Source organism: Triticum dicoccoides, chromosome 2A, assembly GCF_002162155.2.
Source record: "Triticum dicoccoides isolate Atlit2015 ecotype Zavitan chromosome 2A, WEW_v2.0, whole genome shotgun sequence".
In the NCBI taxonomy this organism is placed as follows: Eukaryota; Viridiplantae; Streptophyta; class Magnoliopsida; order Poales; family Poaceae; genus Triticum; species Triticum dicoccoides.
The window spans coordinates 413,038,222-413,054,297 of record NC_041382.1 but is presented as its reverse complement, the minus strand read 5'-3'; the positions used below and the strand labels follow the sequence as shown (position 1 = coordinate 413,054,297).

Genomic DNA, 16,076 nt, shown 5'->3' with positions numbered 1-16,076 from the left:
TGCTGGGGGGGGGGGTGTGGTGCCTTCCGCCGCTCCTCGTCCCCGCAAGTTCGCTCCTGGTGGCCGGGGCCGGTCGGTGGCCGCGTCCTCGTCGGTCGATGGCTGGACTCGGATCTCTCGGCGGCGGCGTAAGTCTGGTAAGTTTGCTGTTGCGTCACCTGATCTCGTTGTCCTGGGCAGTGCGCCTGATGGGGAGCTTGGTGGCCTCCCACCCCCCTCTCCTGCAGCCTCTGCGGCGGCCTCGTCGCCGGCGGCGGCGACGACGGGGTCGCTGGTGGCTTCGTGTAACCTAGATCTCGATTTCTCCGCGGTGGCCATCGGGCCGCGGGACGTCCCCTCGGGTGGGCTTGATGGGCCTTGTGGTTTGCCGTTGCCCAGTGGGCCTGCCTCTCCTCCCCCTCTTTAGTCGGTGGCAGATTTCCCCCCTCTGGTCCCGTCCGGCCCAGTTGGGCCCATCGTCCGGGTTCCTGCTCCTCAACCTTCTTTGGCCCATGTGGCGAGTCGGGCCCAGGTGGGCACGGCTCGGACGGGCTATTTATGGATCCCCCGCAGCTCTTCCTCCCCTTTGTTAGGGTTTCCGGTTTCCACTTCCGATCTGCGCCGTCACCGTCTTCCCATTCGTCGCCTCATTAGATCCTCCCCACCTCCACCCCTCCTTCTTCCTTTTGCTGTGGTGCTATCCATGGACAAGTCGCGGGGCTCTTCCTGCGAGGCGCTCTCGGGCTGCAAGCGACGCCGTGAGGACTCCCCTTCCTCCGCGGTGGATCTGGAGCTCGAGGCTTCGCTCCGTTCCAAGTTGGAGGCAGAACAGGCGGCACGTGAGCAGGTGGCTCGTGACCGTGAGGCTCGGGCTTCGGGTCCGGAGTGGTCGCAGCGCTCGGAGAGGGTTGGTGTGCCCGGATACGGCTCGCAGGGCTCTGGATCTGGCCATTCTCTCTCTCCGGTGCTGGACCCGTGGGAGGCGGCGGTGGCCTCTGGCGGTGGTGTTTCTTCGTCTTCTGCCTCCCTTCCTGCTCCGGGAGTGGGCCGTGGTCCATCTGCTCCGTCGTGCCCTCCTCCTCCTCGCTCGGTTGGGGTTGGTGCTGGTGCTCGTGCGCCGCCTCGGTCCTTCGCGGGGCCGGCGCGTCGGCCGCCCGGTCCGGCCTCTGGGGCGCCCCCTTTTCCGGGGATGGGGGATGGGATCCTTCCTCCTCCTCCGTCGCTTCCGCAATCCCGCCCGTCCTCTGCTTCCCATAACAACCCCTCGACGCTCACCTGCTTCACTTGTCACAGGCCTGGCCATTTCCAGTCTCGCTGCACCAACCCTCCTTTTTGCCTGATCTGTCGCTCTGATGGTCACCTCACGGTCAACTGCATGGCTAGGCAGAAACCTCCCGCGGTCATCCAGTTCGGCTCGGGCCTCCCCGGTTGCGCCTTTTTCGCTTTCGACGGTGACCTGCCTGTCCGGGAGGTGGCACCTGCTGTGTCTAATGCTGCGATTGTTACGGTCAAGGATCAAAAGATTTCGCCCCAAATTCTTCTGGAAGGGCTTCGCATTTGGGATGAGGCTGGATGGGACTGGCAAGTTGTGCAGATATCTGAATTTGAGTTCTCTGTGGTGTTTCCCTCCAAAGAATGTTTGCGGATGATTGCCTCGTGCACTAGATTCACCTTGCCCCTCAGTCAATTGGTGGTTTCTGTTAAAGCGGCTTCTTGCAGTGGTACGGCAGTTGGTCCTCTCTCTCAAGTCTGGGTTTTGATTGACGATTTGCCTGCTGGTCTCCGTTCGTCTGCTTTTCTCATGTCTTTCGGGGTTCTGATTGGGAAGCCCATCGAGGTGGATGAAGACTCTCTGAACAAGGTTGGCCCTGCTAGGATGAAGGTTTGGTGTGTGGATCCTGAACGGGTTTATGGCTCGATTGATATCTTCCCTTCTCCCAATGGTATTAAGCTTCGGGTGCAGGTGGAGGGGCGGCTGCTTTTCAAACTCCACCTTCCCCTCCTCCCCCTTCTAACCCATCGGACAAGCATGATAAGGAGGGGGACGGATCTCTGGGTGGCTCTAATCAGAGCCATGGGTCTAACCTCCGCTTCACCCAATCTGAATGGGATGGTTTGGCAGATTCTGAACGTGAGTTGTTTCAATCCCAAGCTCCCTCTGGTGTTGCTCCTCGTGATGATTCGGTGATCCCATCTGCTGCTCCCAATGTCCCTGCTGCTGGTGCTGATATGTCGAAGTTCCCGCCCTGCTCTGCTACCCCCGTTTCTAGTGCTTACTCCAATCTTCCTGTCCGCCCGCTCTCCCCCACTCGATCGGGAATTGAAGATCTTCCGGCCTCCCCGGCTCGCGATGTGGTGGAATCCCAATCCCTCCGGAAGAAGAAATCCTCAGTGCGCAAATTCTCGGCTGAGAGCCGGAACTCATCGGGCTCGAAGCACTCCATGACGGGGGTTTGTCGGCGTCTTGATCAAGATTTGGGATCTATGTCCCGTTCGGGTCCCCATGTTGGCTCTCCTGCTGTGCGGTCGCCTGCGATTCGATCCCCTGTGTCCACGGCTCGCAAAGGAAGGCGGGTGGCGAATTCAGGTGTTTCTATCCTGGAGCGGGCTGAAAAGCGGGATGCGGCGAAGGATCTCCCTCCCCCAGGTACATCTCCCGTTCCCTCTGTTGTTGCCTCTCCGGTTCGGTTGGTTCTACCTTCTCTTTCGGATGATCATCTTTTAAATATTATGTCGGATGTGGGGGTGGTGGTTGATTCGTCTGTTGGTTCTCCTAGTTCTCTTCTTGCTATTATTCGGGCTAACGAGATGGCCCAGGCTGCCATTGCCAAAGCCAAAGAGGCCGTTGCCTCTCAGGTAGGGGCTTCTAGTAGTGGTCCAGTCGTGGACGCGGGCGCTGGTAGTGGCCAACCCCAATCCAACTTGTCCAAAAGGGGCACCAATAAGCATGCTAAACCCTGCGTGGCCCCTTGCAGGTCGAGCCTTCGAATCAAGAATCTTTCTTATAAATGAGGGCGTTATTCTGGAATATTAGGGGGTTCGGTGCTAGGGGGCACCGTGGTCAACTTAAAGATCTGGTTCGTTCTAACTCTATTGACTTTGTGGGGCTGGTAGAAACCTTCAAGGAATCCTTCTCCCCTAATGACTTTTCTGCTATTGTGGGCATGGACAGATTTAATTGGAACTTTTTACCTGCTTCAGGGCACTCTGGCGGGATCTTGATAGGCTCCAATAAAGATATTTTTGATTTTGTTGCTTTTGATCATGGGATCTTTTGGGCCAGTGTTGTTCTCTCTCATAAAGCTCAGAATACTCTTTGTGAGTTTATCGTCGTCTATGGGCCTGCGGACCATTCCTTGTCGCCTTTATTTCTTAATGAACTTTCGTTGAAGATCGATGCTTGTAATTTACCGATGGTTATCGGGGGAGACTTTAACCTTCTGCGGTGCCCTAATGACAAAAGTAATGATAACTTCTCCTGGCCGCTGGCTAATGCCTTTAACGACTTCATTAGTGCCAATGCTATTCGTGAGCTGCCTCGGGGGGGGAGCTCGTTATACCTGGTCCAATCATCAGTCAATCCCTATTAGATCTGTGCTTGACAGGGTCTTCCTTTGTCCCAGGTGGGATTCCTTGTTCCCTAGGGCCTCTCTTTACGCCAAATGCATTATCGGTTCCGATCATACCCCCTTAATTCTTGACGATGGTTCCATTAGCCTCAGGCCTCCGGCTAGATTTCAATTTGACGCCTCCTGGTTGGCTGTGGATGGCTTTGTCGATATGGTTGCAGCGAAGATCTCCCTTTCTCTATCATCCAATGCTCGCTCCTTTGGGCCTTTGGATGATTGGCATTCGTGTTCCTATAACCTGCGTAAATTCCTCAGAGGTTGGTCTCGTAATCGTGCGGCGGAGGATCGTCGCACCAAATCTTTCCTCGAAGACCAGATCTTGTCGCTGGATCGTGCGGCTGATTCTATTGGGCTCTCTGACGATGGTTGGGCGGTTTGTTATAATCTGGAGGCTGCCTTAATACAGTTACACCATCAGGATGAGATTTATTGGCGTCAACGGGGTACTCTAAACTGGACTCTAAAAGGCGACTCCCCTACGGCGTATTTCTTTGCGATCGCGAACGGCAGGCGTAGACGATGTGGTATTAATAGCCTGCTCATTAATGGTGTGCGATCTTCGGAGCAGTCTGTTATTATGGCTCATGTGGTGGATTTCTTCTCTTCGTTGTTGGGGGCTAAACCTCCATCGGGCTTCTCCATTTCTCCCTCCCTTTGGAACTTAGGTCTTAAAATCTCACCCGAGGAGAATGCCTCTTTGATGATCCCTCTTTCTGATCAGGAAATTTGGGATATTGTTAACACTTCCAATCCTAATGCTGCTTCTGGGCCAGACGGCTTCTCTATTCCTTTCTTTCGGAAATTCTGGCCCTAGTTGAAACAGCTGGTTTGTAATGTTATCCAGGGCTTCTGTCTTGGTACTGTCGATATCTCCCGCCTGAACTATGCAGTGATAACCCTGATCCCCAAGGTTAAGGGTGCTGATGTTATTTCCCAATTCCGACCTATTGCTTTGATTAACAACTTCGCCAAATTCCCGGCTAAAGGCTTTGCGAATCGTTTGTCACCGGTTGCTCATAGAGTTATTAGTCCTTATCAATCTGCTTTCATCAAAGGGCGTTTCATCCTTGATGGTATCCTATCCCTTCATGAGATTGTTCACGATCTTCACGCTCGGAGAGCTAAAGCGGTTATCCTTAAGCTAGACTTTGAGAAAGCCTATTGACTCTGTTAGTTGGCCCTTCCTCAAGCAGGTCCTTCTTGCTAAAGGTTTCGACGGTGCTTATGTTCATCGTATCATGCAGTTGGTCTCGGGTGGCCATACTGCCGTTTCGGTTAATGGTTTTGTTAGCAATTTCTTCGCCAATGGTAGGGGCCTTCGCCAAGGGGATCCTGCTTCCCCTGTTCTTTTTAATTTTGTGGCCGACACCTTCTCGTGCATGCTTTCCAGGGCGGCCCGTTGTGGGCACATTGCTCCTGTGGTCTCTCATTTACTTCCGGAGGGTGTTTCCCACTTGCAATATGCGGATGATACAATTATCTTGGTGGAGATGGATGACACCTGCATTGCCAATCTTAAATTCATCCTGTTGTCTTTCGAAGCTGTTTCGGGTCTTAAGATTAATTTCGCTAAAAGTGAGGTCCTGGTGACGGGTGTGGATGAGGCGGAAGCCTTGCGGGTTGCCAGGCTTCTGAACTGTTCTTTGGGTTCCTTTCCCTTTAAATATCTAGGCCTTCCTATCTCTCCTGGCGTGCTCCATGCTAAAGATTTCGCTCCGGCGGTCGCTAAAGTGGGGAACAGGGTGCTCCCTTGGAGAGGCAGATATAATACCAATGCTGGCAAAGTTTCTCTAATTAACTCCTGCTTATCCTCTCTCCCCATGTTTCTATTGGGCTTCTATCTTCTTACGGATGGCGTGCATGCTGGCTTCGACAAACATAGGGGAGCCTTCTACTGGAATTACATGGATAACAAACGAAAATATAGGCTGGTCAAGTGGCAGCATATGTGTAAGCCTAAAAACCGTGGGGGGTTAGGTATTATTAATACTCGGGTGATGAACATTTGTTTGCTTATCAAGTGGTGGTGGAAAATTTTAACTAGTGGGGCTGACTCGCTTTGGTTCTCGATTCTTAAGGCTAAATACTTCCCACATTCCAACCCGATGTTTGCCACCGCGAGGCGCGGCTCTCAATTTTGGAAATCCCTTGTCAAAGTGAGACATATTTTCCTGGAACATGTTAAATTTAATGTTGGTAATGGGATGGCAGTCCGCTTTTGGTTGGACTGGTGGTCGGGGGATGCCCTCCTCGCTGAGTTTTCCGGTTTTGTTCTCTTACTGTCCTAATCCGGGTATCTCCATCGCGGAGGTGGTGGCTAATAACTGGGATCTGGCCTTTCGTCGGGCCCTATCTCCTGAAGAGTTGGAAGATTGGCAAAGTCTCTCTGCCCTCTTCCCCGTGCTCTCGGAGTCGGCCGATTCTGTAGTCTGGCCTCATTCGGCCTCAGGTAGATTTACGGTCAAGTCGCTTTATTCTAGACTTATTGGTGGTACTCCTTCGACCAGATTCTCTTGTGTTTGAAAGTCCAAAGTTCCTCCTAAGATTAAAGTTTTCCTTTGGCAAGCCTTTCGTGGTCGCCTGCCGGCTGCTGACCAGATTAAAAAGCGCAATGGGCCTGGCTCGGATTTCTGTCATCTATGTGGGGCCTTGGAGAACTCTGATCACATCTTTTTCAATTGCGTGCTGGCCAAGCTGGTTTGGTGCTGTGTCAGATCTTGGCTTCAGGTCTCTTGGAACCCCTCCTCTTTCTCCGATATTCGAACCCTAGCCAAAGCTTTGGTTGGGGTCACCAAGAGGGTGTTTTGGGTTGGCCTGGGTGCCTTATGTTGGGCTCTGTGGACCATTAGGAACAAATTTACTATTGAGCATATCTTCCCATCTAAGCCTGCTGACGTTCTTTTTAAATCATGTATATTATTGCAGCAGTGGAGATCATTGACTAAGGAGGTTGATCAGGATGCCCTGGACCTGCTCATCGACAAAATCCGGGCTTCGGCATCTCACATCTCCGGACAGGATCCTGTCGTCTAATCCTGGTGGTGCTGTTTGCGGAGTTTAGGTCTCATTCCTTTCCGGCCTGCGCGCCGTGTATGGCAGTTGCCTGTATTCATCCTTCCTTGGCTACTCTTATATACTTTTCGTTCCGTGCGCTGTGTGCGTTCTCCTCGTTAACTGGTCTCTTTCCTGTTTGGTCTCGTGACGCTGCCATGTGGCTTTATTTATAAAGTCGGGCTCTGGCCTTTTCTCTAAAAAAAGCTCGGGCATGACCCGGCCCTAAAAGACAAAAGGTGGTGTTTTCTTATTTCTAAAAGTATCTTAAGAATAGAGAAATGCATTATTATCCTATATTTTTGTTCAGCTCTTATTTCTAGGTGTTATGTTTTTTCTTTTGGGGTGGCGCCTTCGGGCTGTAAAGTAGAGCCTTAGCCCGAACATCGTGCTTTGGGTCGGGCCGTTGTGTGGGACTGTTGATGCACATGCCTAATCCATCCATCATCTCCCCAACGAGACATGCATGTTAATATTGATGCAGTTGTATGAAAGAATAAAAGGATGGGGTGTAGCTGCTACTATCCCTGGAGATGAGCAGGCAGGGCTACCCGGTAGCATTGTCTATGGTGTTTCCAAAGGGTGATGACCTAGAGATTCTATAAGCGATTGCATGTCAAGAAGTTGTATCATAGGCAAGCAATCTGAATTTGGTAAGGGTGGGTGTTGCTAGCAGCTGCTCGTTTGTGATTTCTAATCTTTATGGCAGGGGAAACGTGCACTATGGACAGATTATCCAAGTACGAGTGCAAACGTTGGAGTTCTCTTCGATGGGGTTTCTCCATGAGAAGAGGGTAAACAATTGGGAAGGCCATGATCTGAACTCAGTACGCAATATCTCGTTAGAGGGAAGAAGACATGTCTCGCTCCCATATATGCTAGAAGGCGTTTGTGTACTTGCATGGTGTTGCCACACACCGACATGGCTCCACCACTCCATGTAGCATGTTAACTCGAGGGAGGCTACAATATAATCAAGCCTTAGCATTAGAAAAAGGGAAACGCTCCGCTTCAACCGGCCGATTTCCACACCATTATCCGCCGCCTCCTCCACGCGACATGTGTCTTGCGTGGGACCACCAACCACTACAACGGGAGGTTCCTGTTCCTCTTCAATATCTTCGCAAGCGAATGAATGAGGTCCCGAGCGCATGAGACTGCCGATGAGGTCTGGATGCGGGCAAAATTTTCTGCAACATTACCTATGTTGCAGAAGTTTTTCCGCAATATCACTGATGTTGCAAAAAAAATGAAGACCAAAAAAAAATTTCTGCAACATTATCTATGTTGCAAAAGTTTTTCCGCAACATCACTTATGTTGCGAAAAATGAAGCTCAAAAACATTTCTGCAAATTGACATATGTTGCAAATGTCTTCCGCAACACAACTTTTGTCACAAATATTTCTGCAACAAGATATCTGTTGCAAATGGGTTCTAACCTGTCTTTTGTTGCAAAACTAGAGGAAAAGCTATGTTGCTAGATTTGCCAGATCAGATGGCCCGCGAGGCGGAAAGATCCGCCGGGCGACAGATAGCATGCCCCATGGAAAAAATAGACAAACGTGATGTGGACCGTAGGATCTTCAATGGATGTCCTAGATTTTCTGAGAGGGTGGATGGATGTCTTTTATACAAAACTGTTATTTAGGGATGTTGTTGCGGAATCATCCAACTTGTCCCTGACAGCAAATCGCGAAAACATATTCTAGCAATCCTGTAGATGGACGGAGCAATCAATTAAGTTGATGCTCCGTCGAAGTTTTTTTTGGAGGGATTGATCCATCAAAGATGTCATTGTAGGAAAGGGTCATGGGCCGGCAGCCAGGCACGTAGTTTTGTCTCGTCGCATTCGACGTCTTGTCCATTGATGAGGCTGGACTGGAGTTTGGCGGCTTTGCACACTCCCAACAGGGCAGGTAAACATGGTATGTCCGATTTGGAATTGTGTGCAAGCCTGGTTTACCTAGCTTTCACCGTCATCAGTGTCCCTATCCCAGCTTGATTTCAATGTGCAAGCAAAGCAAACGTACACAGAGCCCGTACGTACACGATCAGCAACGCGTAATTTGCCGCCTTATAATATTGTTTTTTTCGAAAGTATCATTATACTAGACTTAATTACGTATAAGGCTGCAAGAAAAGCACGAGGCTCGTAGCCGCTCGAGATCGACTCGTTTTTTGACTCGACTCGAGATCGACTCGAAAAGAAACAAACTGAGTTTGAACACTTTTTGTAGCTTGACCGAGAAACGAGCCGATCTTGAGCTAATGTTGGCTCGCTCGATTTTAGCTCGATAGCTCCACAGAATATCATTATGTTAAATGATCATGCCATATATTAAACGAAAATAAGATAATTTATTATCATATATGTTGTCAATAATTTTTTTCCATTTTATTTACCAACGAACATGGAAACTTAATTAAGTGCAGAGAAGATTTATGCATAATTATGTCACGTGGTCGACTATGTGTTAAATATCTTATATTTTTGGCAAAGGTTCTTAGCATATTCACCTTAATTTTTTTGTTTTTATCCACAGATTTATAATTTTTACCATCTCATTTAGCTCGAAACTAGCTCGAGATCGACTCGAGATCGTTACAAACTAAGCATGAGTCATATTCTACAGCTCGATCATGAGCTTCATTTAGTTTGAGCTCGCTTGAATTTTCATATGAGTTGAGCTGAGCCAACTGCAACTCGCTCGAGCTTGACTCGTTTGCAGCCCTAATTACATACGTACCGGAGAGGGCGATCATGTCGGTCTGCGAGAGCCCGTTGGTGGCGAAGAGCGCCGTGAGCTGGTCGAGGCTGGACGTTGGCGGGGCCAGCTTGCCGGGGACGCTGCTCGCCGTCGAGCTCAGCCCGTCCAGCCGCCCCAGCTCCACCGCGTACGACGGCCCGCCGGCCTGCGCCAAACCGCGTACGTGCCTTGCGTTAACTAATTATAAATACTTGCGTGCGTACGTATGAGAATCAGCCGGAAGAGATCTATGCATGAACTTGTTACCAGTGCAATGGCGTCCCTGGTGGCCATGACTAGTATGTCGGCGCAGGAGACCCGGTTCCGGCACCGTGGCACGGCGTCGACGGCCGCCTTGGCCTTGATCACCGTGTCGAAGCCGTCGCCGGCCAGCGATAGGTTGGCAGTGCTGTCCTTCTCCGCCGTGTTGTTGGCCGTGGACGCGATCAGCACCGACGCGTCGCACCCCTACATGCACCCAAACGTTGAAGCGTAGCGTATGACGGCATGGCTCTTCATGCGCGTACGTAGGGTGCATGTTTGCCTGTTACCTCGACGAAGCAGTCGTGGAAGAAGAGGTGCACGGTGGCGCCGACGGTGATGAAGGTTTGCTGGAACTTCTTGGCGACGGCGCCCCGGACGATGGCTTCGACGTCGGGGCACACGCCGGCGTAATGGTCCCGCCGGAGCTGCGCCGCGCACACATTGGCGCTCGCGGCCAGTACCGCCAAAGCCAGGAGCGCCGCCACGGCCGGACTCATGTCGCCCGCCGTACTCTCTTAGCTCGGTAGATAGCGCGTGTTCGCCGCCGCCACAAATAATATGCGGACGCAGACGTACACGCAGTGGGGCGGCGCCGGGTGTTCGGTTTGTCTTGGTGGAGCGCAAGGCGACGCGACGACGGCAAGTTTGGTTTTGTGGTAGGGGCACCCAAGGATAAGGTCGCACAGAGAGGGCCACTAATGAATCGATCGGTGGTGGTCTCTCCATCGATTACGCTTATCGGCGTGCAGTGCAGGCAGCGAGTGTCCGTTGTCTTCGTGACAGTGATCTGACAACGATGCTACTCTTGAATATTCCGATGCCCATAAAATTAAGGGTCTGTTTGGTTTCAATAAGTCACTTGATTTATAAGTCACATCATTTTGGTTGTCATCTGATTTATAAGTCATCTGACCACATCTTTTTACCTTATTTTTTATATAAAGGTGGTGTGACTCATGTAAAAAAGGGGATTTATAAGTTTTAAGTTAGGATGGAGCAACTTATAACTTATAAGTTGAATTTGTTTGGCAAAATAAGTCATTTTTTTCCACTTTTCGACTTATAAGTTGGTGACTTATTTGAAACCAAACATGGCCTAAGCTAGCCTTAAAATCTGCGCTACACAGGGTACTCGAGGGATCCGGCTTGCCTGCTCCTTTCCCGTGCTCCCATCCGTGCTCCCACTTAATCCTACGGCTGTCTTTTTTTCCTTTTTTCTTTTTAATCTAATCATCTTCCCCCCTGATTTTAAGGGGGTGGGGTCGGGTCTTATTTTGCTCCAATCAAATCAAGCCACGTAGACGGGAGCACGGATGGGCACACGACGGGGGAGCAGGCAAGTCTCGTCCGTACTCGAGTGCTTTAGAAAGGTTGCAACATACACTTGTATTTCCACCATGTTAATATATATCCAGTATTTCTATTTCCCTCACGGAAAACAGTCGAGTACTCGATCAGCTCTGCTGGAGACAGGGCGGGCAGAAAGCCTGGCCGTGTCGTAGGTACGTAGTTGGTTTCATCGCTGCGTAGTGCATGCCGTAAGTGGACTGGGTTTTCCAAGCGCGTAATTTCTGGTATGAAACAAGGAAGACAAATGAATCTCTGTTTATTTCATTATTGATGATGTTTGTACATTGTATATCTCTCAAGGGACGCAAACAAATGGACATATCCATTCGAGAGGGAGTGAGGAGAGACGCGGCGGTTAGCGCCGATCGTCTTGAAACATGCTCCTTCAAAAACCCTGTGAAAAAAATATGAGAAGATATACATAATATGCTATGAAAAACTTCTTTCAAAGATCTAATGGGAATTACGGAAAAAATGATATATCACAATGCTCGTTTTACAGTTGCCTCATTAAAAACTTTCCGTGAGAACCATATAGAAATAAACTTATAAGACGAAAAAGGGTTTCCCTTCTTTATATTATATAAAGCAAACATCACTACATAACAACTGAGACACCGATATAAATACACGCCACCACCGCACATGACACACACACATCCAAGGCAAGATACAAAGGTGCCGGACACCGACACATCACCCCACCGACAACTAAGCCACTGCAGATGTGCGAAGAGGACCGCTTGAAGCCGACAAGGACCTCTACCATGAGCAACCACAACGGAGAGGTGAGGCGGACCACAACGAAGCTAGGACTCCAAAAATTGTGCCTCCCAGAAGGTTACAACCACATATAGCCGCCACCGCCCGATCCCAAAGATCAAGATTTCACTCGGACTCCCGGAGTAAGACGAAAGGAGTGGGAACGCTGCGACGGAGCCTTCATGAAGGATACGACGTCCACGGACGCCGCCATCGTCGGCCAGAGCATAGGTGGACAGGTGATATACCCCACCGTTCACATCCCTCTGTCGCATCCTAGCTTCGCCAACCACCCGTCACCAGGCCACCCGCGTGGCCAAGGCTGCCCGCCCGCACTTGAGACGCAAATTCCGCCCACGAACGCCACGCTTCCCGCCGCCCGGGCCGCCGCCTGATATTCAGACATCCCCAAGACCAGCAAAGTGACCGGCTTTAGTCCGAAAGGACGCCCACAACCGATGAAACCACAACCTACGTCCCGCCTTGAGCTTCGCCAGAGTTGCCGCCGCACACAAATGGACAGGGAATGGGGAGAAGGAGGAGCGAAAGCATCTCCCCGCAAGGCCACCAATGTCGCCCCGTCCACCGGCATGGAGACCCCGAAGACTGTCGCCGCCCACTGCCAAGATTTTTCGCCAAGAAGCCCATCCACGCCGCTCGCCAACTTCCCGCCAGCGGAGCCAGCAAGAAACCAGACAACACGTTCGCCAAGACCACCGCTGTTGCGCCGCCACCCCTAGCAGCCATCTGTCGAGGTAAGGGTGGTCGCCCGCAACCCAGGTCGCCCCGACCCGTAGCCCTGGATGGACCGCCGCCGCCGCCGTCCCTCCAGCGTGCCCCACCAGATACGGCCGGAGAAGTCCAATCTGCACCTACCGCAGCCGACGCACCACAAGCGCCCGCCTCCGCCTCCGCCGCGACGCCACGAGATACCGCCGATGCCACCTAATCGCCGAGCCACCGAATGAGAGACTATACGCGCATGCTTCGGGAATCACAAACCTTGACGCCAATATTCCTACTAAACACAATCATTCACTAGTAACTCCCGCATATTGCCATCTCTATATCGCAAAACTATTGCAAGGAATCAAACATATCATATTCAATGATCTACAAGTTTTATGTAGGATTTTATGACTAACCATGTGAATGACCAATTCATGTTGACTCTCTAAATAGATATAAGTGAAGCAAGAGAGTTTAATTCTCTATACACAAGACTTGCCCACACTCTAATAAATATAAGTGAAGCAAAAGAGCATTCTACAAATAACGGTTTTCTATATGTATAGAAACAGGCAATCCAAACTTCAAATGATATAAGTGAAGCACATGAAGCATTCTATAAAGCCATACTCAAAAGATATAAGTGAAGTGCAAAGAGCATTCTATAAATCGACCAAGGAATATCTCATACCAGCATGGTGCATTATTAAAAGAAAATAAAAAATCACACGATGCTCCAAGATTTACACATATCATGTGAACAAAACAAAAACCGAAACATACCGATACTTGTTGAAGAAAGATGGGATGCCTTCCGGGGCATCCTCAAGCTTAGACGCTTGAGTCTCCTTGAATATTTACTTGGGGTGCCTTGGGAATTCCCAAGCTTGAACTCTTGCCTCTCCTCCTTCTCCTCATATCGAGACCTCCTCGATCTTCGAACACTTCATCCACACAAAAACTTAACAAAATCCTCGTGTGATCCGTTAGTATAATAAAGCAAATCACCAATTTAAGTATTATTACAAACCCTTTATTTTTGCATTATCCCTACTGTATTCTAACTTCTTCATGGCTTATACCACTCGATACACTCCATAGTTCCATCAAAACAAGCAAACAGTGCATCAAAAACAGAATATGTCAAAACAGGACAGTTTGTAGCAATCTGAACATTGACCATACTTATGTAACTCCAAAATTTCTGAAAAATTAGGACAAAATATTTTTTTTTTGCATAGCATTACTTTGTAAAAATTTCAGAAACTTTTGACGTTCTAGTAAAAAAAATGTAAATTCACGCACTATAGCCAAAGTTTCTATTTTTGCACCGCACATACCAACAAGCGATCTTATCATCTTAAATGCAAATCTTGGCATATTACTTTTATAATAAAATGGATTTGTACAAGGGAATAATTATTTTTGTGAGAAACTTCCATGAAAAATTCTACATTGTTTTCATGAGCATGAACACAAGTGTTCAAGGTCGACCCTCACTTCTTCAATGCATAACCTTCCAATCGCTTCTCTTTTTGAAAATGTTTTTAAGTCCCCCTCTATATTTTTTGTTTTTAAACTTTATAAAAGCACACAACAGAAGTAAATGACTCCCTAAAACTTCCGGGTTGTCTCTATGGCAGTGCTTTCTTCAAAGCCATTAAGCTAGGCATAAAGTGCCCAAGTAATTGATCCACCCTGATCCCAAGGTATATCAAAGCTAATTTTATTTAACAATGATTTGTATTTTAGTAGTGAGCACAAAGCAACATATCCTATATACTTAAGAAGTTCAGCCCCACTATCTTATTTATCTAAGCATGCAAGCTGTCCACATCAGCATCTAGCCATGTCAACAACTCTAAACATCCATACTACCACGTCATGCCTTCAGTTTCTATTTGCATGCAACAGACCGAAGCCAGCCACCTCTTGCATTTTGTTTCCTGTGAGAAAGAAATTCACCCACCTTATGCATGCTCACGTGTCATTAATTAGTGTTTAACCAACACACAAGTTGTTTTGCAAGTTGTAACTACATGATGTTTCCCATCCCCAATCCCATATCTTCTCCTCTGCCTTATAAAATTCCACCACACTATCTGATGCTTCATCTCCCTTGATCAGCGGATCCATTACATGCCCCTTAAACTCCCAAATGTCATCCAGCTTCCTGCAGACTGCAGCCTAACACCTGACCGGGTCATTTTGTTATGAGGTACCATTACCAAACACCTGCAAGTTACTGCTGCTATAATTGCTGACCACGGTGGGCATGTCGCCTGCTGCCGCCCCCATGACCTTCACTCCATGAGACCATGATCAACGTTTTGGTGTCATCTCCAGCGCCTTCACCCCGCCTCTCCTGCCCGTTGCATCATGGACAAGTCCCCTACTTTTATCCAGCCTTCGACTGCAGCAAGACCTCTCCCATGAGTAGGTAAATAACCCTTGGTGTGAATCCTCGATTATGTCTCCTAAATTAATCTTGGCATGTGGTTAATTTTCTTCATGCACCTCAATTTCTGCTCAGCTCATACTGATTATAGTGGTCAGTGAAATTTGTATTCTCCATTGCCTGCAGGTCCTACCGCTCATGGCATCTGTACAATGTAGCAGGCTATTCCCTCTTTTTTATGAGGAAAACATACCAGGTTCTTCCTCATTGCTCCATTCCTAATCCTCATATTGTCTTCCTACTTTAGCGTGAGGTTATGCTACACTATTTGCTTATTATGGCCCGACCCTCATGACATCTGTACCATGTAGCATGCTCTTCCATTTTTGTATTGAGGAAAACATAGCAGGATATACTTGATTGCTCCATTCCTAATCCTCTAATTATCTCGCAACTTTAGTGTAAGGTTGTGCTACCTGATTTGCTTATTATTCTTTGCCATGACTTCTGTTCAGAGATGGGTGAAAGGTCGGACTCCAAGGCTGCTGCTTATTTACTGATTTGTTTTTTTTTATTTTTATCAACTTATGCTATCTGATCATTTCCTAGATTAGAACAAAAAGCATATATGATTAAGGTACATGGAGGGTTCAGTCACACAATTTATTTTAACCAGAAATAGTAGGATATCTTATATAAATAAAGTAATCATTAACATGTAAAAATAAGGAAAATGTTCACATCAGATCAGATTATCGAGTTCCCTCAAAAAAGAAAAGACCAGATTATCGAGCCATTCTTGAGTAGTACCTATTGCTTTTTTCGTATGGGGTAACGCAATATATGAAGGAAATATGCCCTAGAGGCAATAATAAAGTTATTATTTATTTCCTTATATCATGATAAATGTTTACTATTCATGCTAGAATTGTATTAACCGGAAACATGATACATGTGTGAATACATAGACAAACAGAGTGTCACTAGTATGCCTCTACTTGACTAGCTCGTTGATCAAAGATGGTTATGTTTCCTAGCCATAGACAAAGAGTTGTCATTTGATTAAACGGGGTCACATCATTAGAGAATGATGTGATTGACTTGACACATTCCGTTAGCTTAGGACTTGATCGTTTAATTTGTTGCTATTGCTTTCTTCATGACTT

At 48.4% G+C, this 16,076-nt stretch overlaps 1 protein-coding gene across 1 annotated transcript in view; it reads right to left on the bottom strand.

Moving 5' to 3' along the window:
* Positions 1-10,325, bottom strand: part of LOC119354735 (peroxidase 51-like) — a 12,692-nt gene extending 2,367 nt beyond the window's left edge. The window contains exons 1-3 of the mRNA XM_037621478.1: positions 9,959-10,325; positions 9,675-9,875; positions 9,408-9,573 (exon numbers count right to left, since the gene is read on the bottom strand). Of these exons, the coding sequence (XP_037477375.1) occupies positions 9,408-9,573; positions 9,675-9,875; positions 9,959-10,168 (577 nt within the window). The 5' untranslated portion in view covers positions 10,169-10,325. The remainder of the gene's footprint in view (positions 1-9,407; positions 9,574-9,674; positions 9,876-9,958) is intronic.
* Positions 10,326-16,076: the final 5,751 nt, after the last annotated feature.